Source organism: Apteryx rowi, unplaced genomic scaffold (assembly GCF_003343035.1).
Source record: "Apteryx rowi isolate R43461 unplaced genomic scaffold, aptRow1 scaffold_69, whole genome shotgun sequence".
Taxonomy (NCBI): Eukaryota; Metazoa; Chordata; class Aves; order Apterygiformes; family Apterygidae; genus Apteryx; species Apteryx rowi.
Window position 1 is genome coordinate 2012863 of NW_020450971.1, and position 26982 is coordinate 2039844.

Here is a 26982-nt window from a genome sequence, read left to right on the forward strand (position 1 = left end):
TTCCAGGCTGGTGCAGATGAGTTTGTGAGACATTTTGGAACTGAGCTGGAATGGTGGCACAATGGAAAACCTACAGAATACCACCCTTATGTTTTCGTATTTTAATTGCTACTTGTAAAGTGCAGCAACATCGCCAGCAGTAAGTGGCTACAGCGTACTGCATCTCAATCTTCTCCACCAAGTAGAAAACCTATGAGGCAAAGTCTCTACAGAGACTATACAGTAACTGTACTAAAGTTAGTATATGGCAGGAGACATTTCTTAGAACTGCCTTTAGAATATATTGTGCTTGAATTTAATATTATAGTTAATCAATGTTCTTACAATTATTCCCCAATTTAAAATAGAAATTATTACCTTTTTCAGGACAGCCAGTAGAGGAGACTTCGTATTTTCTGCTGATCGTCTGGTAGGTGAAGAATTTCTTCTTCCTGGTGTTGTACTTTGTAACTCTCTCATAAAACAGGTCTTTCTTGCTAGAATAATGGTGGTGGGAGAGCAACATTTCTACACAAAGGAAATTGCTGTCTGACAGCAACTTTCTGCACAGGGACTTCTGTTGTTTGTTATAGACTGCTTTCATCTCAAAGGGTTCCAGAAACCATGTTATTATCAAACACCATTACTTCAGGATAAAGAGAAGTAGTAATGGAGAATACTGTGTAGAAACAGATGCACAGGGGCTGGGGATAATTCAGTTTTAGTTTGAAACAGTACTTTTGATCTTGTGAACAGAGCTGTATGATTTCTTACGGTCTAGATGTTAACAACTAATTGCATACAGAAGTGCCTCTTGGCATTTGTTGTGTGTTAGATTCGTAACTCTGGGGGCACCCACACTCAGAATTTCTTTTTAACCATATGGTAGTTACTAGCAGGGACAAAACAATTTAAAGTTTTCAAACATTTTATTAAGTCAGAACAAAGACTATTTGGAATGCAACATTTATCTCAGTTAAATTATATGCTTAAAAAATCCACAACACCCACTCACGCACAAATACTGCCTTGTACTAGTGAAGTTGTTTCCTGTTTGCAAACCTGCATTCATTAACGAGGAAAGCCTCTTTTCCCCCTCTAGTGAAGACTGGTCCAGAGACCAGATCAGCACCACCTGCTGTGGCAGACAGGCTTTCAGTGATGAACCCAATCTTAATCCACACCTGATCTAGCCTTGCTCAGGCCTTGGACATGACCACAGCCTGAGGTTGTGACTGCAGTGCTTTTTACCTCTGCAGATTGTTCCACTTTCCCTTCTGCTTTTCCCTTCCTGAGGATGTTTCTTACGTTCCCATGCTGCAAGAATGGCAAAGGTCAACAAATGAGCCAGCAAATCTAATCACTCTAACTATTCGATCAAGTTACTGACTGGAGTACCCTCCTTGCTAAGAGCACTTCGTAACGGACATGCAAAATGTCACAGTCCCAACTTCACTCTGTGCCAACAGTCCTCAGCAGATACCATTCAAGTAGACATATATCCTTTACAGTTTGTCTGACAAGCAGAGACAACCCAGAAAACATCTGCAACCTGTGAACGACTAACTTCCAGCTCAACTGTGTTTCATTTTTCCTACTTTTTGTGGTTTTAGGCTTTTCACATGCTCAAATGTGCAAAAAAGATTCAGGAAGCCAACGGAGGTGAACACCAACAATCCCAGTATTTACAGGGTTTAGGTCTCCAGTCCAGGCTTCAGACCCCTTCCCCACTAATACTTCTTTCACAATAAGGGTTTCTGGTTTACATTCTGATTTCACCTTGTATTAGGTTTCCATCATGCTGCGCTCTTGAAGGACCATTCCTTCCTGTAAACTCGTTTGAACTAAAGAAAAGAAATATATTCCTGATTAGTACTTTAAAAATGAGATAAACCATGGTTATTGCAGTACAGACAGGAAAAAACCTGTAATCAGTCCTGACTGTACTTTATTATAGTTAGTTAGTGTGAAGGGTCTCACCCACACACCTTCGCACGTTTACTTGGAGGAACTGTGCCTTCTGAGGCAAGCACTGACTTTTTTTTCCTCCTCACTGCTACAGGATTGCAGCTTCCAGGCAGTGAGTTAAGTTCAGGCCACTGTACCAGAATCTTCTGCTGGCTGACCCACACTTCTACAGCTGCAGAGCTGCTCTTCACAGAAATGCTTCTGTTTGCTGGTCATGCAGATATTTGCCATAGAACCTGCTAGTCTGTTTTCCATTTTGTAGAAGGAATATTATGCAAAACAATACCTAGGATAGGGGACTGTCTTATTTTCTGTATGTTATTACTAGGTATGGCCAGAAACGATCACAATTTCATGTTGGACTGGGCCTCTGCTGAAGTTGGTGTACATAGTTCAGACCCTATATATGTTTTCCATACAACTAGCAAACAGTGTTCCTTAATGACAAGATGCAGTAGGTGAACAGAAGAACAAATGTGTGATTGTAGGGTAACCCAATACACATTTTTGCAGAGAGAAAATGCAAACTAAGTTTAGCTTGCTACTTCTTTGGCAGTAGCTGCTGGCAGTATCTTCTAGAGTCACAAGAGGAACAGGTCTTAAGGAGGGATTTTAAAGCTGATGAATTTATAGTAGTTTGTTTCACACATAAGAGATTACACAAAAAAGTTCAAAGGTGCTTGTGGGAGAAAGGAGCTAACAGGTGGTAAAGGTTAGCAAAGAGTTTCTGGAAATGACTGCCAATGCTGTGATCCCGCAGCTGAAAGATGTGGAGTTAAAATCATGAGGATGAGTGCAACTGATCTTGTGTTCATGAAGGAGAAGATGCAGGTATGGGGAATAAACATCTAAAATAAGAAATGATCAATCATTATGACTTGTGGCAGTAGATATCACAACAGATAGACCTCAAAGTGCTAGTGAGACCAACCTGAGAAACAGGGACAGAGCACCTCAGCACAAAAGGCTCACGCTGCAACCCTAGTACCTGTTCTGTCCAGCAGCCGTGCAGTGTTTCACTGATGGCATCTTGCAGAGTTTCTATAGCACTGGTTAGATACTTACAAAGCCCAGAGCATTTTTGCTGAGACCTTCTGAGTATTTTTCCAAGGTGTTCTCCGTAGGAGGTACACAGTAAACTGGGTCCAGCCCCATCAAGTTAAGCAGGTGCTGCACACCCACTGTGCAGGAACTCTAGCAGCATGGCGGTGTAGGCTAAGAGACCAGGAGAATAAGCGGAAGAGGAGGTGTCTCCCAGAGACATAGAGGACGTTGCCTGTCTAGAGTTTCAGCAAGGACCACGCAAAATTGTCTTGTGGCCTCGATTCAGGCAGATGCCTGTCATTTGCACAGCACTGGCCTACAAGCCCAGTGTGCAAATACAGTGATGCTTTTCAGCAGGGAGCAGAAGGTATGCTTTGCGGTTTGACTGGAGGGCTGAGTTTGAGGAATTCATTCTTTCCTCAGCCCTACTAGCAACTCCCTGAACAGAGCACTCTACCTTTCTGCCCACCTACCTCCGTTCAAAGAGGAGGATGATGCATATTTTATAAGTGGTTTGCAATCCTGAGGTGACAAGAACTGTACTAGTGTGAAATTCTACTGACGGTTCCACTGTCCTGCCTTCCCTTCCGCTTCCAAGAAAAGCTACAGTAGGCTGCAACCTGCAACACAGTGGGTTAGAGGATCCACCTAGGAATTGTTATGATCTTGGAAATTAAGGGATACATGATTATCACGTAAAATACAGCTAGATTACTGTCTTCCCATGAAATAGGGGAAGAATACAATGGTCGCTCCAGAATTTATTTAATTTCTAATTTATTGGCAGCTACATCACCTTTTTTCAGTTTGCAGGCAGGTCGGAGAGTTGTGTCACATACAGCCACTCAGGATTACTGATACCTTTTGGGATGGCTCTTAAAAGGCTCACATTTTTTCAGTTTTGGCTGGTCAGTGCAGTGCCATCTCTAACTGCACTGTAGCTGGTCTCCTTATTTCATGACTATACCTCTTCTAAATTAGAGTAGTGTCAGCCTACTTTCTTTAGTTGCCTATATCCAAATTTATCTGTTTATAGACTCTGAAGAACTGGTCAAACCTGATTTCTTCAGTAATATTTGTGTGGCAAGGAGACTTTATTAACATGATTAATTGGCCTAGAAAAGATAGGTATCACTACCATTTTCACATCCTTGAAATGTTTGTAGTAATTAGCTAAAAATCCTTAGACTTTTGGTAGCTGTGGCTTTTGCTAACAGTTCTAACAAATCTTATATTAATGAAGGTTCAAAGTAAACAGTAATTCCCTTTGCTTACTGCAGAAGCTCTTGAGTAACTCTTAAACACATAATTGTAATAAACCAGCATGTTGACTGTATAATTTTGTATAGCAGCGTTAAATGCTTAAACTAAAACTTCAGCATAAGTCTGTAAGCCTTGACAATTTAACTAGGTAGGCCTGCTAGAATTTAACATTCCTTCTTATTTAAAAAAGTAGCTAAAACAGACTTTAAATTTTGTTATTGCTAACAATTGCTATTGCTAACAATTGCTATTACTGGTTTTAATTTCTGGTCAAACTCTTCTACCTCAAGCTCAAAGCTTTACCTCTCCCTTTTCCACACGTGGGCCATAACAGGACTTGCTCAGCTTTAGAGTTGAAGCAGATACAACCACTTGTCTGGGAGAGGAGCAGCGTTGCTGGTCCTCAGGGCCAGAGAGGAAAGAAGCTGAAAATGGCCAGAAATTATAATCCCTGAGTCTAGAGGAGACAAAAAGTGTAGTACAAAAATAAATGTTTTATCAAAACTGACTGGTTTACAACAGAATATTTCCCTGCCTCTTTATAAAATATATTGATGTGTAGCAATGACAATGAGATTTATAATTTGACTATAGACCTTCACTGGTTTGCTCAGAACATCTGGCAGATAGTGTGGAGTGGCACTAACCCTCTCAACATCAAAGCGGTATAGAAAAAAAAAAAAAAAGTGTTTCTTCCAGAGCTGTGAAATAACCTTTAAAAAAATCTTTCTCTGTCCAAACATCCCAGAAACCTACAATTAAATCAAGGATTTTTTGGTTTGCTTCTGTCAGAAGATGTCCTTCCATTAGTTGTCTATCCCAGATAGAAACACTAGTGCCTTCAATCTCAGGATTAAAGTGTTCCAGAAAAGACTGAGGAAGAAAACTCTATTTTTAGATATGGAGAAGGAGGAGGAAGGTGGTAAAACTTGCTTCCTGACATACATTGCCTGGAGCTACCAAAGACATGCAGTGAGTCAAGCACAAAGGGGACCCGACAAAAGGACCCGGTTCCCATATGCAGCTTGGCTGCAGTGAGGGTATAGACCCTTGCCAGAATTAATCGTTATTACCTCATGAATTGCTTTTTCTGTCTTTTGCTCCCTTTATATATGACTTGCCCCACCTCTGACCCCTTCACTGGTTTAATCTGATCACTACCTCTGAATATGGCTGCCACAAATCCAACTCTAGATAAAAATTCTTGTAGTACTAAAATTACTAAAAATCTCTTCAAAGAGAGACTATAAGTTTAAAGAGACCTTTGCTAACTCCTAGTAGAGCCTGCCTGCCTGCTAGGAAGTAGGGCAGACTGGAAGATAAGAAGAAAAATCCTCTAGCCTGTTCTGCCCTGTTTCTGGAATTAGAAGTGTCTGAGACGAGAGACACTTGCTTGGTCCCAGGAGCAATCGCCTCATTTCTGCCATTATACAGTGACTTTTGCTTAATAGGTTTCATCTTTGGCTTGGCAGCAGCTGTCCTTGAGCAATTCTAGCTTCTGAATCTTTGGCTTGCTGCTAGAGAACATTTTCTAAATCTTTAATACCCAGAACATCTTTCATGGGAAATCATTGTGGGTTCACATGAATAGGTTTAGCTAGCTTTGCCTGGGTACAGCTGCAGGGCTGGCGTCAGGGGAGAGCTCGACGTTTGCCGGCCACTCGAGGCTAGAGAGACTGTAACTTGCTAGCCGTATCTGCTGTGGAGGTGTCACCACGGACACGGGGCCATCTGCACTGGGCAAAGTGCAAGCGCTTTGCGGAGCATCCCCTAACAGCGGCAGCTGGCAGGTGCCGARCAAAGAGGGCGATGAAGAGATTGCTTGATTGACGGACTTGTCTTTGGGCATTTCGTGGTGCGTTGCTGCAGCTCCTGTGGCCGTTCTGGGCCCCACTGCAGCTGATGCGTAGAAACATTGGTATGAAAATAGACCCGAGGCCCTAGCTGCTAGGGAACTCCAGGGGGTGCTGGTGAATTTTTCCTTTTCTCAATAGTATTTTCTATCAGCAAAATAAAGTTAACATTGGTGCTTCACTCATTTTTATCAGGGTGGTGGGGATTGCTGGTGAACCCCTTCCCCTCAGTTTTGTTTGTAAGGCCATCATTTGATCTGTGGACAAGACATAGGCATCGCTCCAAAAAGGTCTCAAGTAACCTCTAACTGCTGCTAAAAGAGAACCTTTTCAGCTGATACATGTGTTCACCTAGCACTTGTAAAAAACACTAACATTTAGTATCCTACCTCCATAGTTTAAAAAGCCCTTTAAGTTGTCTGATTCCTTTGGTTCTACAGATCAGACTTGTGGTTGAAGAGGGACTGAATCAGCTACCATACACAGAATGTACAGTGACCACTCCAACAGGTAAGTGGGAACTTACTCCCCCACCCGTGGGACTGGAAGCGGAAACTTAATATAACAAAATATGGAACTGTTGCAAGAGGCTGAAGCAGTTTAACATTAACAGTTTAACTTCATAGTATTTAAAAGGCTGGAAGGTATAATGTGCTTCAGCAAAACACATAGTTGTCATTTTACCTGGTTTTAAAAATTGGCCTTGCAAAATGGTGATGAAAATTTACCCCTGTATGTGCAGTATCAGCTTACTTGCCCTTACCACAATGTTGAATTAAAACTGATGACATTTCACATGCCTGCTAAAGAAAAAATACTCAGCAGAAGCAGTTTCGCAATGCCAGCTTAAATCTGCCTCTGTTTACAAGTAGGGGCCAGCTGGGAGTGATGATAAGCAGGAAATAGAAAGGGGCTGTGTTAAGACTAGAGGAAACCCATTGCAATAATTTTGGSCTGCTCCTATTAAATTTAAAGATACGTGAAGTTGCACACATTACTCACAGATAGTGCAGTAAAAGCTTACAATGCATCAGCTACTTCTTGAGGCCCGCTTGTGTACACACTTTGAACCTACATTACCCCGTAAGACATGCATCAGCTTAGCCCTCTTCCCCTTGAGGATTTCATTTATGTTTCCTCCAGGGTAAGAGCAGCTCTCTCCGTAAACTTGCACCCTCTTCCCAACTCAGCCCTTGACAGTAAGTCATTTGTAGGTCTTTACCCTACATTTTAGTTACAGAAGAGATGAAAGGCAAAAGGTCAATTTTGAMACTAGCTAGAGTTTAGGAAAGTGCTGAGAGGGGACAATCACTTACCAGGGTTCCTTGCTAAAACAGCTGCAACTTTACTTCTTGAGCATTGGCTTCAGAGCTGTTCCAGGTCAGGTGGTGACTGATGGTTTGATGACACTGGCTTTCTGCATTACCCAATTTGACTGGCAGGTCTTCTGCAAGTAACATTACATGGAAGCTCTACAAGTCTTTTTGACTGGGCCACTGTCCTGGCTATGGGCAGAGTGTCTTAGGCCTTGTTCTCTGAGCACATGTTGCTTTGATGAAAAGACTTAAGTTTCCTGCACTTATTCTTGGCCATCCTGTAGAGTCTTACCTTAGGAAACCCCTGAGGTCTGCAGTTAGTATGTCAGACCTCTCGTTCCAACCCCTGTGCCTGATGAGAGCGCTAAAATGGCCTCAACCTAACTTTTCCAATAGGAAGTGTACTGTGAGAACTCAAATACTTGGATGAATTGCTACTTATCTATGTTTCACTCTTTCCCTCCAAGCATTTGTAAGATCCCATCAGCACAGGTAATTTCTAGTGCTCCTGGCTCAGAAGCAGAATTTCCCATGTCCTGTCAATTCTCTGTGATTTATCCTCAAGGACATCAATTAAACACCCTATTGTTTCTCCTTTAAAAGAGCCTTTTGACTTCCTTCAGTCAGACAGGGTAATATGCAAAGCCTAGGGAAAAAAAAAAAATCTCCAAATACACTTCCTTCCCAGCAGTTATATTGTGCAAGCTCATTATCAGCCTCTTGGGTTACAGCTGAAGAACTGTGAAGGGGACCATCTTGCTTTGTTGTCTTATCTTTGAATTAACAAGAGACCTGAGCTCCCACTACTGTGGCTCCTGTCTCACATGAGTGAGACACCAGAGTGCATTTACCTGGCTTCTTAGGGACATAATGTTTATCTTTATTTTGCATAGCATCTTCCATATAAAATAATCACAGAAGACTGAGTTATAAAACAAACAGATCACTTCTGTGCCACTCTTTAGATGCAACTTTTAAAAGTAAAGAAAGCACAAGTTCTTTACCAATTTATGGTTTTGGTCCTGTTTCCATTGCTTATTTTAGGACTGCAGGATATGGTGTGCAGCCTCAAAAAACTGCTTTGTGCCACCTGTTCAGAAACTTGCAACTCAGTGTTGTCCCCTAGGTATTAAGAGGGATATCAGTTCTGTTCACATGAATGTCACTTGCAACAGTACCTTAAAGGGCATTAAAATGGGACAAAAGGGAGCAATCACTTCCACTGATATTTGGTCTTTCTTTCCTCTAACAGGATACAAGTATGAAGGAGTGAAATTTGAAAAGGGAAACTGCGGAGTCAGCATTATGAGAAGTGGTAGGCAATTTTGGGTTGTTGAATGAGTACGGGTTCAAAGTTTTTGAAACCTGTAGACCAACTTCATTTTTAAAAAGTGCAATTAAGTTTTACCAAAACCTGCCAGTTGCCATTCTTCCTTAGGTACCCCTGATCACAGAACAAGTAATGTCTCATATTTTTAGCAGATAAATAGCTGCACTGGATTTCATCTGCCTTCTCCTCTAACAACTGTTAACTATTAGAGGATCTTCAGATCTACCAGGATTACTGTCCTTCATTGTTTACCGCTAACTTTTTCTGCTCAAAGACAGTTCTCCAAATAAGCTTTGCTAAATTGTGCAAGTGGTAGAGACAGAGTGTTATTTTGTCTAATACTGTTCAAATCTTCATATCTATGATATAAAATCCAGCAGCTCCACAGCTTTCTGTACTACTTATTGCACCATGGTATCCTTCGGAATCGCTCAAAGATGTTTCTCAAACCAGATAGGAATTACTACGTTATTTGTATTTATGTTTTGATGTCTTTTCTTTGAAAACTTGATTAACACTAGTATATGGGAATACAAAAAGCCAGAAACTTAAGTGACACTGAGCAGACTGTTTTTCTGTCTAAACAGAGGAAAAAAGTGTTTTTAATACTTAGAACCAAGATAAAAATATGCTTTTTAAAACGCTTTGCCAATAGAATATTGGGACTGTCAATTTAATTGTAGCATCGTGTAATTGTGCCCCTTCTTAGCATGTAACAATTTTTTGTTGGGTTTTGTTTGCTGTTCAATTTGAGGAGAGGCAATGGAACAAGGTTTACGAGACTGCTGTAGATCAATCCGCATAGGAAAAATCCTGATACAGAGTGACGAAGAGACTCAGAGAGCAAAAGTGTACTATGCCAAGTTTCCACCAGACATTTACAGGAGAAAAGTTCTTCTTATGTACCCAATACTAAGTAAGTGACCTACACTATTATTTACAGTTAGACCTGTCTCTGTATGTCATGTATTTAGAAGAATATTCCTGAATTTCATGGGGTTGTATTAGGTTTTGGGCTTGCTTTAGGTGTCATAGTACAGAATATATCAGACTTTGCCAGAATAGGCATCCATCAACCTACATTAGTATGAATGCAGAGCAAATCATTTGTGTATGGCTGCATTTGTAAGAAATAGGTTGAAGCATTAAGGTTTGATATAAATTACATTTTTTTATTTTGCCATGAGAGAGGTCTTCAAACAGTATTTTGACCATGCTATTAAAAGGTTTTTTCTTGATGAATACTATAATCCTAGAACTAAGTTATTTTAAAATTAAATATAATTAATACTACCAAAAAATCTCAACTTGTAAGGAGTTTGTCAGGATGAAGTGAGTTTTCCAGTCTTAAGGTTTAATTCTGGGTCTATACAAGGAGMTCTTAATTACCATTTTATTATTTCAAATGAGATTTCTTGCCATTAGTAAAATTCATCAACTTCAGTCCTTAAAACCTGACAAAGTCTGCTATTTCAGTACAGAGATGAAGTTCCTTCATCAAGAGACCAAAATTTTCTATAATTAATGCATATGAAGGTGATAGTTTTCCAGTGGAAAAGGGCAGCATTGTCACTCAGTCCCACAACAGTATTAATGCAGCTATTTCAAATGGTTTAGGATGAGCTCTTTAACCAGGAAAAAAATAAAATCTCACTTTTTCCCCTTTCAGGCACCGGTAATACTGTAATTGAGGCTGTAAAAGTTCTTATAGAACACGGCGTACAACCAAGTGTCATTATCCTGCTAAGCCTATTCTCCACACCTCATGGTAAGTTGAGGCAGGGTATGAGAGGGGACAGAAGAGCAAGCGCAGGTATGTTTAGCGCGGAAGAGTTACATTAGTCACACATGCTGGATAATGGTGAAAAGTTGTTTCTGAGCTTTGCTCAGAAGAGAATTTTTTGATTACTGAATTTTTAAACTTTAAGAATGAACACTGGCATGTTTGGCGTGGGCAGTGGAGTGGGTTAGCAGAAAGCAAAAGGCCGGTAACACCTAATGGCAAAACTGCAGATATACCTATAAATGCCTAAGTATACCTGCAACCAGGGACTGCAGTGCTGCTAGGTATACAAATGCTTCAGCGGCTCCCAAAGCAATACAAATTCTGTTGCTCTGGCCTGTAGCAGCCCACAGATCATGTTGAGTAGGTCAGCCACTGGACTGTACTGTCTGCATGTTAAACGCTTTAAAATGTAAAAGATGTTCCCAAAAAAGAAAACACATTTCTGTGGAGCAGGAAAACACATCTTGCAGGTTGTGTTAAAAAYTGGCCACAGCAGCAATCACTATTACTGATCAAAGTGCATTCAGAGTTATTTCTGGCAATCTATAACCGCTTTTCTGATTAGATTGAAGGTATACATATATGCTTAAAAACAAAACAAAAACCCTAAAACCAATCTATCAAATTTCTGAAGTTTTTTTTCTCATAGCCAATAAGCTAAGCCAGAAACATGAACCAGAGATGGAAGAACAGAGGCTGACTGATCTACAGCAAGCTAATCATGATTTAACATGCTGTCCTGAAATACTGTTGCAATGCACTATTAATTATTCCATTTTCCCTTTCTCAAAAGGTGCCAAATCTATCATCCAGGAATTCCCAGAGATCACAATATTAACTACAGAAGTTCACCCTGTTGCACCAACACACTTTGGACAGAAGTATTTTGGAACGGACTGACACATTTGGAACAAACTGATATGGCTGTATGATATTACAAAAGTGTTTTTTTTCTACGTTTTATTACTTGTAGCAGAGTTGGTTGAGGGCATATTTAAAAATCTTCTTGGCCAAGGGGGGGAAATATTTGACCTAGATTACTTCTAGTTGGTTACTGCTTGAACATGGAATCAGATGCAGTAACACAGCACCCTGAATCATTACAAACTGAAATCATATTAATGTTGTGCTTGTATAAATTGCTACACTCTCTGCTTTAACTTATTTATTCTTCTACAGCCTGTTTTGTGGCTGCTTGCAAGAGCAAAATAAAATCATCGAAGCGTGTATTAATTTCTACTGTTAATGCCTACATCGCTCCAGTTTAGCCACTGCAGCCATGCTTAATGATTCCAAAAGGATGGAGGCACTTCAAACTCAATGTAATTCTTAGCAGCCACATTACACTTCCGGTAGCATTTTCAGTCTTTGGATGGTGGCCAATAACTAAAGATACAACTTTGAATTTTGCTCTCTATGGATTAATTTCAAATAGTAAAAAATTTGTAGTTGTCTTGCTCCATGGTACTGAAGAAAGAACCATTTATCTTCCTATTACACTTCCTAGTGCAATGTAAATGCCGTAGCAAACTGGGGTTTGAACCTGAGCATGGGAGAAGTGCAGTCTGCAGAAATTCTGCACACACAGTATTTAAGTTTTGCCTCTTAAAACTTGTGTGGTTGAATCAGCAAGTATCACTAACCGTTTTAAAGAAAGACAAGCTGTGGCAAAAAGTTGGACTCAAGTTCTAGCTCTGTTCACAGAGCAACAGGGCTTAAAGTCAAAGCACACATGTGGCCTTAATTGATTAGCACACTTTCAAAACATTGAATGCAGTGCTTGTACGAATCAGATTGGGCATAAATATACAGCCAAATACTTTCTTTGGTTTTATAGCTCAGGGCACTAAGTAAAGGATCTCCAACGCTTAAAAACTACCTAGCATCTTGTCTTACTATAACTTTGGGAAAATTAATTTATAGAGACAATATATTATTTCTTTAAATACATCCATATTCTAAAAACTGCAGAAATACAGAATGTCATCGCAAGTACAGGGCTTCCTACCTCTTGACAAGTGACTGGCATGCAAAGCCATCTGCCGAAAGGTCTAGGCTGCCCCAAGCAACACCTCCTAAGATAAGGGGGCAGAACTCGGTGAACCCTCTTTTTGGCTCAGACGAAGAACCGTTCCCCCTCCCAAGCAGTAGTCTCAAAGTTGAGTAAGGCTTCCAGAGCCAGAATGTTTTTCCTGAGCATGGGCTAATTCACAAGAAATAACCAATCAATCACAAGTATAATAAATTAGCCAAAAATGGTTTTAATGCACTCCTTGCCTGCAGTACAGTATAAACCATGCAGGCTTTCTAGTATAAACAATAATAGAAAATGACAAAGCAACATGTACAGCATATTCAACTGTATAAACCATATAAACACTTCGAAAATGCTAGTGAAACACAAAGCATTCATATTAAAGAGAGAATGTTTGTCAGACAGTAAAAATGAGTATATCGAAAGCTTTTGTAAAAACCCATTTGATATCCGAAGTCTCAATGCCAGCAACAGCAGCAGACTCCTGAACCTGACTAAACATTCCACATGTTGTCAGCGCACCATTTGCAACATTCACTGGAAAACATTTACTTCCTATTAATTTAAGGGATGAATTAGTATTAAACAACATAGCTCTGATGTGTCATGTCCTTAGCTGAACACAGCAGCACTGATTTAATGCAAATTTTGCAGACTCAGAATACTCATGAATACCAACAGCAGGTCCTATGGTTTGTCTAAAAGCAACTGAATGTAGTAATGCATCAATAAAATGGAATCTCTGCTAATATTTCCAATAATTTAAGTTATTGGCACAGAGCCCACTAAGCCAGTCTTCCTTGTTCTGAAAAGTTCTTTACATTACAGTGGTTATCAGTGAGAAGCAAAAATGAAAGTCATCCTGACCCAGGCTAGGAGGCAGCATATTGGTTCCCAAACAAAGCTTTCTAATGCAAGAGCAACTATTTCAGTTATTGTTCTATTTAATGCAAGTTTTCGTGCCAAATCCAAACCCATCGATGAACACCAATGAGAGCAACCGACTTGGTTTACTTTGAAGCAAGGCAAAACTCTTAATACAGCTGAATTCTAACATAGGATTAGTTAATGACAAACCTCTCTAAGATTTAATTAATATTTGAAGGGCCCATTTTAAAAAACAAACATAAATGAGTCTTTCAGCTGAAAAATACCTAGATAAAAGAATTTATAGAATAATTTCTGTTTTACATGCTCCTAGCAAAAAAGGAAGCTGCAATAGAAGCTGCCTGTTCAGAGGCTGCCGTTTGGAATCATTCTGGGATAGCTCATGTTTCCATTATCAGCAAGTACAGCAGAAGTCCACAGGTGAACGTAACTATTGCAAAAGAGTTCCCACACATGGAGTTAATTCAAAATAGCACATGAAGTTCCACCTACCTCTTCACACAAGGTCTTTTATGACACTAGTCATCAAATCTTATCTCCTCCTCACTGGAGGCTGCGGCTGCAGCACCAAGCCAGGCAGCTCCTTACATAATCGGGATTCCAGATGCTGATATGAGAATTTACACCTCTTAGATACATGCTAGGAGCACCAGGATCCTCTGGGAAAGGGGAGAGACAATCCACCAACACTTTCAAGAATCCACAGGATTTCATTTCTGTTTATAAAGGAAAGTGATGAGAAGGTGCTGCACATGCAATTTTTTCATTTTAGGAAGCTGACAGGGAGGACAAAGATTTTTTTTTCTCATGCTTCCTGTGGGATTTAGCCCCAAATAAAAGTTTAGAGTCCAGTAAGTATGGAAATAACACGAATTCCATCAAGTAAAATACCTTAGTGTTATATGAGCTGTTTGGTACTAGTATCTGATGCAAGAATGTGTCTTCTTAAGCACAACTGGAATAAAGAAAGGACGATCCCTTTGTCATGTTTTTGTTTTGTTTTTTTACACATAACCCTTATGATTTTTTGACAGTGGCTGTGATCCACTTAAAGCTTTACAAATGCTGTTGTACTTACAAATGCTGTTTTTCTTCTGTTGATACAGGAAAAAAAAATGTTAATGGCATGAGAAGGCATAATAAACTTATAGGTTCATCTTTGAAATGTAAACTTAAGTTTTATTTCACAAGCTTTACATTCCAAACTGAAGCTAGAAAGCAAAGAAATATGATTTTTTTTAGGAAGAAGATAAAAGCAACACAGAAAGTTGGATCCCACTGCTCTGAGCGAAGGAAGCGGTCTGAATGATAAGAATCACAAACCCATACCTGACAAACATTAACTTTAGTTACAAATAAAATACATTGTATAACTTTTTAAAGTGACATCTACTCACCTTCTTAGTCTCCAAAGAAAACAGCACAAATAGTTGAAACCTGATATATTTTAACTGCATATTCAGGAGGAAGAGCATAAAGCGAGAAGTAAAAAGGACAGTAAGAATAAAAATGCGCAGCAGCGGGTGCGATCTCAACGTTAACCAGCAGAAGAGGAAATAAAGCATTGAGCAGGAGAGTACACGTGTAGTGCCACAACCCTGAAACGCTCGTCACTGCCAAGCTGTTTGACAGACCATTACTTTTAATGAAAAACGCCACTCTACCATGCAAATGCTTTAATTGATGGTTTCAAAATGAGTTTATTTTTGCAAGTGTTCTGTAACAAAACAGAAGCTGATATAATTGGAAAAATATCAATAAAATCAAGGTATTTTCAAGTACTATGGATCAATTTCAAAAACGTGCATCACAGGAGTCACTGAAATGAAAATGTAACCCTCTGAGTTAGTTAATTCTGGTTTAATAAACAAGGTCAAGGGTACCTCCTTAACCTGCCAATTCGACACTTCCATGAATTAGCAGCTATGCAAACAGCAAGTCTGCTGTGCTGGCTTAACAGCTACGCTAGAGGCAGCTGCTCCCTGAATACGTCTGAAGAAATCTTCCTTTACAGCTAACCACGGGGAGGGAGGAGGAAAAGGGGTTTTTCCTGACGCTTTACATTCCTATTGCGTTACAGACTTTATGCATTAGGTTTGGTAACTAATACTAAGTTGTGCTTTCAGTCCACATCAGAATACAGAATTTAAAAAGTATCTTTGCTATAGGTTTTGCTGAATCATATTTCTAATTAGTTCCAGGAAGTTAACATTCATTACTGCTATGCTAAAGAAAACTTCCCAGTCCTTATCAATTAGAGTACACTACGCGCACTAGTAGAGCCCATTAGAAAAGTACAGTACTACTCCCTGTTTAAAGGAATACAATCTTATTCTACTCCCAAAACATACTATACCAATGCAGCAAGAGACAAACGAAAAACCCACAGTGCAGTGATGCTTATCAAAGTCCTAATTCCTTACCYAGCCCTCACTGGCAAAGGATAGGACTTGTCGCAATACAATCCACGGAGACATCAATATGATGTTTTCTCTTTTTTTTTTTCTTTTAAGAGTACAGTGTGCCTGAATGCAAACGGGAGAGAAGGGGGAGAGGTAAGGAGGCGGTCGTTAGTGGTAAATTAGTTTGGAGCATTAACCCAAGACAAAAGGAGTAAGAGAGTGGCAGTATCACAGTAAAGTCCAGCAAGAGAATTCTTCCCTTCCCACGGCAACGTCCACTCGGAAAAGCTGCTGATAGCACACGAGGTCCCCATTCACGGGAGGGACAAGAAAAGCCTCGGTAAAATGGTGCAATATGAACAACGACTGGGCCAGGGGGAAGGCAGGATATGCTGCGCGCAAGTCGGAGGCCTTGGTTTAAGCTGACAAAAACCACCGCCATGCTCGACACTTCAAAGAGATGCCAAGCGGGCGTCTGATTTCTGGAACGCGGATTTTCGGCCAGGCCAGCTGACTGGGAATATACCTTCCTATCCGACRACCGTTTGGTAGATTCGCACACAGCGTTTGGCAGCCCTGTTCCAGCCCCCGCACCCTCACCCGAGGCCTGCTCCGCGCGGCCGAGCGCCCGGGGGGGAGAGCCGCCCCCGGGGGCAGAGCAGCCCGCGGCTGGGCCAGGCGCTCTCCCGCTGGCGGCATTGCCGGGCRCCAAGCCAGCAAAAGCGCCCTTCTCTAAACCCAGGTGCTTCTACCCTTCAGCTTATCCTGGTAACGCAGCCTCAACTAAGGACAATAATTATTTCTGACCCTGAGCTGAAAAACACCTTTACTTTAATTTTGCAGCGTCGGTCTGGTACGAGCCGCGTAGCCAGAGGAAACGCTCTCGGCCTCCGGCACGAGGCTGAGAACGGCACCCGTCACCTCGCTACTTCCACGCTGAAGCCCGGCTGCGGTCGAACAGCACAGCGTACACAACCTCACAAACACCGCGGTCACACAACCTAAAAAAGCAATAGAATTGAGATTCAAACCTTCGGAGTTTAATTTACCAGCTTTTTTGGGGTGCAACTGAGTTTACAGACGGAGCTAGGTAGAGACCGACAGTAAACTTCCCAAGACAACCACCTGGGGCCTTTGCCACAGTGCGGCACGCAGGTCTACCCTCGAGACGGCGCCGGTAAAAGCCGAGATGGATTCTTCCCCTTAAAGGACTCTCTGCAAGTTAGAAAAACCTTGGCTGAATACGTTACCTGTTTTGCCACCTACAGCAATGATTACAGAATCAGTCTGAGTAATTTCTGTTTTCCAGTGCATTTACCTAGCATATTTGACAGAACATTACGCATATGCTACTTTCAGAAGCTAAGAAAACCAAAAGCCAATTTAAAAAGTAAACAGAAGCCAGCTTTAAAACCACAAGTATTAGGTGCTGCAGTCAAAATTACTGCTTTTATGCTGACTAAATTTCTAGCTAGCAGTCTTTTTAATGGCCCAAAAGACTAACCGAAATAACTGCATTCTCCTTAGCAGGTCATCTGAAACCRTGTTCAAAACACCAGTTACAATAATGCACAAGGCAAAGAGATCTCAGTAGCAATATTTTGAAAAATACTAGGTTTTCCCACAGAAATCTGCCTGTCCATTTACGTGCTGCCTTGAAGAACGCATATGTTTAGTGGCTTCAGCAAACACAACACAGACGCCGCCTTCTTGGGCAGTATTACCTTCACTGCAGCCTTTTATATTCCCCTTTAACTCATCTTGGGACGTAGAGGAATCTGCCCGGCTCTATTCTGTTGCACTGGAACGCAGCATAAAACAGTACAGTTCCAGGCACAGTATAAGGAGTTCTCCTTTAAGTAAGTAGAAGAGCAAAATGGAKTTTTTTCAGTCACTCAGACATACCTGAACTTTTCTACATTTTGTGCTGCCTCATTTTAACACAACTTTTGTGTTTGTTTCGTGTTTCATTTTGAAGCTTTCAAAAATCTGGCCAGCGTGAATACTGACTTGAAGTGATTTTGAAGCTATCAAAACGTTCGTTGTTTCCACCTGGACAAGAGTTTGTTATAACCAGGTGAGGCTGAGCTGCTTTTAAGGAAAGTGGAACATCAGCTCTAACCAGTCACAAGAACAGTTACTTAATAACAGTATGCAAAAATTAAGGAAAGATGTCAAAGCATCATTTAAAAGTACTTGGAAACATTTAAAGCTGTTTCCAAACATAAGCATTATCATAAAGATATTTGTTTTTATAGTAATTACAACTGAAGACAAAAGTTTATGTTATTCACTAACGAACAGTGTCGCAGCTGGACAGCAAACAGGGATACCGTCTGCAGATCTTTTAGGCAGTTCTGCTGCTGCTGCCACAGTTTGGCAAATAAATGACACAGAGAATGAAACGGCCCTAAACAGAACCAGATCCAGAAAGGATGCGAGAACCTGCCCAGAAAACCCCTGCAGCTCCACATGCCTTCAGGCACAGCTCCGATAGTCCTATCCTAAAAATACTCTTGAGCTGACAGAATGAAACAGAAAGCTGCCAAGTTATCTTCTTGGTTTTATACAGTAGAAATTTAGAGACCTTAGCATTTGAAAAGGCACAAATAACAGTTGGCGCTAAATTCCTATGATTTCCTATTGCATTTAACTGCCATCTTCCTCTAAAGACCCCCCTCCGAAATATGTTTTGCCAGAAACAAGGTGATTAATTCTACTGCCATCTTTCACCAAACACAACTTAAGATCCAGCAACAGATTTATACTAGCAATGCAGGTTTAGATTTGATAGGAAGAATAGATTCAGCAGTCAACAGCCGTTCGATTACAGAACCATCAAACAGAAGTGGCTGAAGCGTCATCGGCAGGAACATTCAGAGCGTTGGGCAACACCCTGAGGAAAAGGGCGAATAACTTATATTAAGATCGGAAGAACATACCTTATCTCTTAAGATTTAAATTTTAGCAATAAGACGCTCTACAGAGTGTATTGCCTGCTCTGCACCTAAGTACAGAGATTAGGGACTGACGCATAAAATGCCTGTCTAAAAGGCATGGTTTATATCAGATACTTAAATGTCTACCCTCATGGACAGGAAATCTCTGCGCGACTCCTTTGCCTCGTTAATGTGCTACCAGTGGAGATACTGGTAGCCGCAGCAGAGTAAACAGAGGCGAAAAGACCTAGTGTGTAGCCAAGGCCTTTGCCACCGAGCAGACACTTAGCCGGTAATTTCTCATGACATGCACAACTGCTGGTGAGTCCCTGTCAACACCAAGGGGCAATAAACAAACATAACAACTGGATAGAAAATGCTAAGTGTAACAAATGACCTTAAAGGCAGTATATTAATACTTCAAGCATGCATCTAATTCAAACATGAGCGATGGAGTTGCCAGATCTGAACCGTGCAGATAAAAAAGGACTCAGATCTAGAAAACTGCATATAATACAAACAGCAAATTCTCAGTTCCATGCTGCAGAATAAAAATACTGGTGCTTTCCTTTGACTGCAAATGGAGTCAAATAAATAGAAAAAATCTGATCACCTCTTGGTGCTGAAAAAAATCTTCACAACACCAGTCAATACATTTACTTCGGAAGAAGTTTGACCTAATTCAGGACATCAGCTGCTGTCTCTTCAGCATTATGGGACTAAAACCACCTTTGCGAAGGGTAAGCTCCAAATGCCACTGTTGGAGCTAAATATTCAGTGCACATTTCCAACTCATCTGTTTCAAATTAACACCTTCCTTTCTGACTCCATAAATACAAAAATTCCCAAACATTGATCCTGGGATAAGGTGAAAATGCTTTAATTGCCATGCAAATTCTGTCATTTTAGCCCTAGCCCTAGGAATTAATGCAAACCATACTGTCTAAAATTCCCTTTAGAATTTTAGGTACCTGCAAGCAGGATTTGGCTTTAAGGGCACTATAACTCAGAATCTAAGACAGACACCCTCCTAGAAAAAAGCACCAATGGCCACAATATTCTTGAATCTTGATACTGGCAATATGACTAACTATTTTATTTCCATACGCAGCTGCACATGTATATGCATGTTCAGCACTTTTGCATTCAACACACACACATCCAACTACCAATTTAGTCCCAAATTTATGCAAGTCTGTCTCTCGCTGAGTTGAACTTACTCAGATAGGACTTTAAACACTTATTAGAAAATGCCACTTGTTAGAGAAGGTTGGAGAATCAGTCTCAAAATAAATAGGTTTCCCAAGAATATTATGGCTTGGAAGAATTCTGAGAGCTTGAGTCCCTGATGTTTGCAAAATGAAAAGGCCTTCGGAAATGCACTCACGTCAATATTTTTTTCACCTATTTTGAATAAAAAATATATATTATTTATAAAATAAAGAGAGCAGGCCAAAGAAGATTGGCCAGAATCACTCTATAAAACTGTTCTGTTCACTCCATAACTTAAACTTATAAAGCCTTGAAACATCGTGTAGCAGGATTTCCAGAGAAGCACTCTAGAATGCAGATTCCTATCAGATGATACTTCATGATGTTTTCTCATCTTGAAGATCCATTTGTTTTTTGACCCCCAAAACTGAAGTCCATGAAAAGAGAAGGGATGTTGGCTCCTGAGAGGGAAGCTGAAATTTAAAGAAAGAAAAATGTGTAACTGTAAGCACTGATCTTATGAGCTATAATATATGGCTGTATAACCTTGACTTTGACCATTATTTTAAAGCTATGTAGAATGACAGGGAAAATGCCGCTTTTTCACTCCCTGGGTAGAAAGGCATTCTGTAGTTTTCACCAGTTATCAACAGGAGAAACATTCTGGGGTTTTCTTCTCAGTGGAAGAAAACAGAATCACACCTAAAACATGCAAGAAGCCCATTTATAAAAATCTTGCACTGCTTTACTCATGTGGAGAACCAGGCAGTGGATTACAGTGCTTTCGCATACAGTTTAGAGTTCCTTGACATCCAGAGCAAATTAAGGGGCAAACTGTATCTGACTATTCCATCTCCYGCAAGGGGGAGAGCAGAGGATACCCCTCGAATCCTGATCAGTGATACTTCACTGTACAGTTCTTTCATGGGGACCGAGGAGGACACAGCCGACAGCTTATTGCAACGGTAAGTGTGTGGGTTCCTCTCCACTATTATGAAAGTCAGAGCAGATTATGTATCAGTGAGCATTCTGGTATGCAGCATCTTCTCCAAACCATGTATCTATCGTCTGTTGCTGCACCCATTTGTCCAGGGTGAAGAAAAACTAGATAAAAGTAATGGCTGATAAGGACACTGCAGGTCCCTTTCATTTACTCCCAGCTACATGGAGCGTACAACATGGCTGTTCTCAACTTCAGTTTCTTTCAAGACCATTTCTCCACCTTCCCACACCTTCCATGAATCACAGAACAGATTTTCATTCTTATAATTGTGGAACTTAGTGGCAAGAACCATGGCTGCCAGATCCACCAGGGGAGCTGCAGGGTTTTTCTCCTCCCCTACAAACTGCACCTTTCAGCTTTTGGGTAAACTGAGCGAGCATCTGGCCCAGGGCTACTGGACAGCCACTGTTCTCTTTTAGGTTCTCTTAAACCACACATTTCTGCGTAACATGTAGTCCCACTGGCAAAATACTGTCATGCATAGTTGCATCAACATGACGCTCTGGTGAGCGTATCTCTGTCCTTCAGCTGGCTCATCAGCTGAGCTGGCAGACCACCGCCACAGCTGCACCGCTTCCAAAGCCAGCGCGAAGGTCTGCGCTCTGCAGTCATGCCTTCAGCATGACTTTGCCCCAGTGCTGTGGGATAAGCCACCGTTAAAGCCAAAACCTGTCCAAGATTACCTACCTACCAAATTGCCTGCAGAGCTCCTGCTTTTAAGATAACCAAGAAAGAAATACTGACCTTTCTGAACAAGCTTTGTAGTGCTGCATTTTCAAATCGCTATGTCTCCCTTTCTATGGCAAGGGATGAAGCTTCATTGGAATCTATACAATGAAAAACAAAGCATTTAGAGGTAAGTCAGTCTGTTTCTCTCACTAAGAATACCCTCTTCACTAAGTGTAGGAGTGTGTTTTTAAGAATCACTCCAAATAAAAATAGGCAACCACTTGTCAGAGCTAACTGAACACCATTTTTCAAACTGAGATTACTTTATTATTGGCTTTATTTCATAACCATGTCACAAGCTTTAAAGCCACTATGACAAATCAAGATCTTTCAGTTTTAATGGAACATTTCAGGGCTCTCTAAGTTAGAAAATTATACTGCTTTCCTTCTATTGTGTAAGATGGAATCTGAAAACTCTGAGTGCTTCATTTGCTGATGCCTTAGGAGAAAGAAAAGCAGTGGTGAGAAAACAAGAGTAAAACAACGTCAGTTGTGTCTACAATGCACTTTCCCCAAAACCTTCTACCAGATGGAAGTGAGAGCACCAAAGCTTAATGTAGCAGGAAATCATGTTCTCTAAATACAGCTTCATTGACACAGCAGTAGTAAAAATACATGGCGATACATTTCATACATTTATGATAGTTCATTCCTAAACATTTTCACCTGCAAAATAAAAGCCTCATGTTCTATCAAAATATGCTGTTTCAGTCCAAGTCACCGAAAACGAAAGGCAGAGGAGGTCAGACTCAAGCCATATATAAGCAGCCCAGAAATTTCTACTTTAAATCTATGAAGAGAGGTGGAGGGAGCTGGGCTTGTTTAATGGTGAACAGGAGGCTCAGGGGTCATCTAATTGCAGTCTACGACTACTTGCAGGGCAGCTGCAAGGACAGCAGAGTCAAACTCTACTTGATAGTGCCAGGCAGGGAGTGATAGCCACTAGCTGCCACTTCTGGCAGCTAGCAATTAGTAAAAGCTGTTTTACTAAGGCGGGTTGTGCAGCACTGGAGCGGGCTGCCCAGGGAGGCTGTGGAACCTCCGTCCCTGGAGGTTGCACAGACTCGGCCAGACAAATCCACGGCTGCTCTGGGCTAGCGCTTCTGCTTCAAGCGGGAAATTGCTCTAGACACCTCCAGACACCCTTTCCAACCAACTTCTATTTCTGTGATCCTATGAACTACAAAAAAGGTCTGTTTAACATGATAAACAGCCTGAAAGCAGCTCATATCTCATATTCAATGGAAACAGCATCCAGCTAATCACAAGCCACATTTTCTGCTACTGTAAAACTATATTATTACAGTAACTAATACCCAAGAATCTCAAAGCAATTTATATGCATAAACCTATCTTCACAGCCTCAGAGGTAGGCATGTGTCATGCTGTATCTCTCCCCACCTGCAAAACACGGCTAAGTGAAACAAGCTGTCCTATGTCCAAAAAAAAGAAAAAAAAATGTGGAAGATATAGGAACAAGATCCAATTCTCAAATTCATACTTCTAGAGTTGTTTCCAGGACTGCTGAAAACAGGATTTCAAAACTGTATTGCTCTGTAGGTGTCTTATACTGATCTTGTGCTGTTCAGTTTTAAAATCCAGAGCTGGCTGTGTAATACATGATGGTTAAAAGGACTGAGCAGAATGTCAAAAATCAGCTTGCCACAAAATTTCTCTCCTTTTCTCCAACTGAATTTTCTCTATGAAAGTAACAAAAGAAAAATAAAAAGCAAACACTCCCCTTCCTCCCCCCACCAAAAATCCCACCCAACCATACATCCAAAACAAATAAATTTGCCTAGGTTTCCTTGCTATGGATATGAGGAACCACTGCTATTTTCATTATCAGGTCATTTTCATTATTTATTATCACAGACATCTATTTTATCACGCAAGCTCTAATACATACATTCCAATGGGAAGTTCCAGAGAACTGCCCTTTATTCTGCACACCTTCGGGAAAGCCTAAGATCTGCAGGTCCGAGGGACCTCATAAAAGGACCTGTTGGCTCCGGGGCACTAGTCTCATTGAAGTTTCACTGCCTACCAATGCTTTAGGGAAGATTTTTTTTGATCTAAGTAGCTACAGGTCTGATAGACATAAAAAAACATACCGGTTTTACTAAATTTATTTACCAACAGATTTAGTTGAACTAACACAGATTTCTACACAGGTACCCCACATCGATTTAAAACTGATTATAAGTCACTTATTGATGCAGGGTTTAGCACTGATTTAACTTGACCTTTTTCTGACAGACGCTATTTAAACATTTATATCATGCCCAAAAAACTAGAGATGCAAACCTTGTCTTTTGTCTCAGTTTACCGAATTCCATAATCCACCGCTGGACTGTCTGAGCAACCTCTGCTCATTTTAGACCTTTAAGGAGCTTTTAAAATTTCTTGACAGATAGAAATTTAATCCCTACAATCACAACAGAGGACTCCCTCCACTCAAAGGACTGCTATGCCAAATTAGCTGATACCTTAGGACATGGAGCTCCTTTAATTAGGCTGCTAACAATTTGAATTTAAATTCAAATCACATGCCGTCAGACACCTGAAACTTCATCAGGTCAGCAGAGATCACCAACTTCCACCTGTTACTCAGGATATGTTGGCTTTTGCTGGAGAGATGTAACTTAGCACAGATGAGAAAATTTTGAAGGTGAAAACAATTCGATAAAGATTTGATTCATACTGAAGCCTTCCGTACAAGTTAAAATGAAACACATTATTAAATCCATTTAAGTGATCTSACGTTGCCACACAGCATACAGAAATGGATGGCTGTCCTACCCTAGGCTCCAAAAGCATTCGCCATACTGACACATCCATGATCGACACGACWAATACATTATAGATGAATTTTCTGAAAAAAATGATAACTTTATAAGCTGCCAGTATGCGATTTGGGGCAGCTTCCCAGCTAGACAGATTAAACGGATGCCTGTGAATAAAGGATGGGCATTAATAATTCTGAAAAAACTTCAAATTAACATGAATTTGGAAGCAAGCGTTTTCAATCTCTGGCCAAAAAAATAAAAACAAAAGGTTCCCCACAGTATTTCTCTTTCTAAATGAAGCACTAAAAGCCTTCACAAGTCAGGATACAAAAATCAAACAAGGGCACATTTAAACATCCACACCACAGAGAAGAGGACAATTCTGTGGATAAGACAGTTGAGAAGATGGCCTGTACGCTCTCGGGACCTGGGCTAGGCCACCTCCTCTCCTGGCTTTTAGTCGGGCTTGTCCTCTCCTCACCAATCTCCTAGTCCCCTTAATGTTGATCTCCCCTATATCCACGTGTGGATATTGCGATTTTGCAGTTGCAGAGCCTTAAAAATGCACCGCTTTATGCACGCACAGAACATCTGGGTAGAAATAAAAGACCGCAGTAATGCGGTTAGGCAGGATAACATTACACAAGGCAACATTTCATCAAGCTCCTGCAGCCCTCCCTTTTCCTATAATTATCTGTGGCGTTTCTCTCCCTCTCCTGCAGGAGCCTGGAGAGAGGGATGGCTGACGGGGAGAGGCCTCCTCACTCCAGCCGCAGAGCACCAGTGCACCAGGCACCGAGGTGACGCTCCAGGAGGCGAGAGACCCCTCTTAAACACCGGAGGGCAGTCGTTACTCTGCTCTTGATGCAGCTGGCAGCGCCGTTTCCTAGGACTGCAGAATCAAAGTATCTGAAAATTCATGCTTTTCTCAGCTCCTGCTTTGCCTAGGGGTGATTAATGCCCAAGTAATAGGAAAAAGAACACGACTCGGTACCTTTTCTCATACTCCTCCCTCTCCCCCAACACCCTTTACACGAGTCAAAATGATGAACAGATATTTGTTATCTGCACTGGCGGAACGGTGCAGTCGAGAGTCTAGAGAAAAACGCCCCAGGAGATGGATTTATCCTGTATCAGAAAACTACTTCCTCACAAGCATCATACACGTGTTATTACTGAATAAATCCTGATGCTAGCTGGTGGTCACCAAGAGCCATGAAACCTGTGAAGGTGCAAAGTAAACATCCCTGCCTGTTGTGGAGCTTTTTGAGGAAAGCATCATCACTCCCAAGAACCCGGATCATGGGCAGAGCTGAAAGGCTGCACACCAACCGTCAGCTATTCCCCGTCCTGCAGCGCCGGCCACAGTCACATACAGCCAGGGGAGGGTGCTGGCTTCCTCCCCTCCCAGCCACGCACACTCCCTGAATCTCATGCAGGACCTCCTCTCGCCGAATTCAGAGGTTCAGACTGAGACCAGAGAGGAAGCTGTGCCTGGCCGTAAGAAAAAGAAAGGGAAGTTCCTCCACCGTTTGCTCCAGCAGCTGCATTCCAGCTCCAAGTCACTGGTTTGTAAGACACACAAAGGACACAACGTCCTTAACCACAGCACTCTTTCATTTGTGGTCTCCATCTTTACCCCAAACGCGGTGCGGAAGAAGTGAAACCTCGCTGATCAGGGACCAYGGTTCTAAGGTCAATTGTCCACCGCATGTGCACAGCCTATCCTCCCACTTTTATCTCTCACTCTTATTTTTAAAAATCAATTTGTGTTACGGCATCAGTGGTGAAATATATACAAACCATCAGGAGGAACAGGTATTTTTCTAACACACACATACTCATTAAAGCAAGCTGTTTATCTGAATTAAAGCTGCAACGAGCCTCTTCAGTCCTATTCACAAAATCATGGTGAGCACATTTTCCCAGCACTACTGGTACGTGAAGTGTGCCTTGGAAAAAACACAGGTTGTTTATTTTGCAGCGGAATAACTTGAAAATTGCAAATACAATCTAACTAGAGACTGGAGAGCAACAGAAGCCCGCCTGAAAAGTTGTTGTTACGCCCTTTAACCAAGACTATTGACTTCCTCATGGGTTGTGCACGTATGACTAAAGCATATGCCCTGAAAGTGAACGTTATTGGCAAAGTTCCTGAAAACTGTTCAGAGGCAATAAAGAGCGTAACTATGGAAATCACGTCTCTGAACAATGTAGCTGTGATTTCTGGTTCTCCAAGTACACTTGCTTGGTTCACTAGTTACGGTAACCCGAGAATTAATTACGCTTTCACTATTCTTTAAGAGGAAAAGGGCAGTGAGATTATCATATTTCTTTTAAAGGGAACTTATCTTCCAAATCATGGTGTAGTAAAGTTGCTGTCAGTGTTGTTGTTCCTATAAACGTGGATGACATCCTTGCACCACAGAAAAAACACGAGTCCTTG

At 41.1% G+C, this 26982-nt stretch overlaps 2 protein-coding genes across 2 annotated transcripts in view; one reads left to right on the forward strand and one right to left on the reverse strand.

Moving 5' to 3' along the window:
- On the forward strand, positions 1-14794 carry UPRT (uracil phosphoribosyltransferase homolog). The gene is made up of 8 exons (XM_026086311.1): positions 1-139; positions 367-409; positions 6548-6617; positions 8676-8738; positions 9508-9669; positions 10423-10521; positions 11333-11465; positions 14705-14794. Exons 1-7 carry the CDS (start codon positions 51-53, stop codon positions 11437-11439), a joined length of 633 nt encoding a protein of 210 aa, XP_025942096.1. The 5' UTR covers positions 1-50; the 3' UTR covers positions 11440-11465; positions 14705-14794.
- Positions 14452-26982, reverse strand: part of ZDHHC15 (zinc finger DHHC-type containing 15) — a gene marked incomplete at its 5' end in the record, with an annotated part of 27362 nt that continues 14831 nt past the window's right edge. Inside the window, 2 exons of the mRNA XM_026086249.1 lie at positions 14452-20488; positions 21763-21845. Coding sequence (XP_025942034.1) covers positions 21802-21845 — 44 coding nt within the window. The remainder of the gene's footprint in view (positions 20489-21762; positions 21846-26982) is intronic.

Bases quoted from the DNA above. Each gene is read 5' to 3' on its own strand.
- UPRT (XM_026086311.1), top strand. From the start codon at position 51: ATGGTGGCACAATGGAAAACCTACAGAATACCACCCTTATGTTTTCGT. The intron at 6,618-8,675 runs GTAAGTGGGAAC...TTCCTCTAACAG, and splicing joins TACAGTGACCACTCCAACAG to GATACAAGTATGAAGGAGTG. The intron at 10,522-11,332 runs GTAAGTTGAGGC...CTTTCTCAAAAG, and splicing joins CCTATTCTCCACACCTCATG to GTGCCAAATCTATCATCCAG.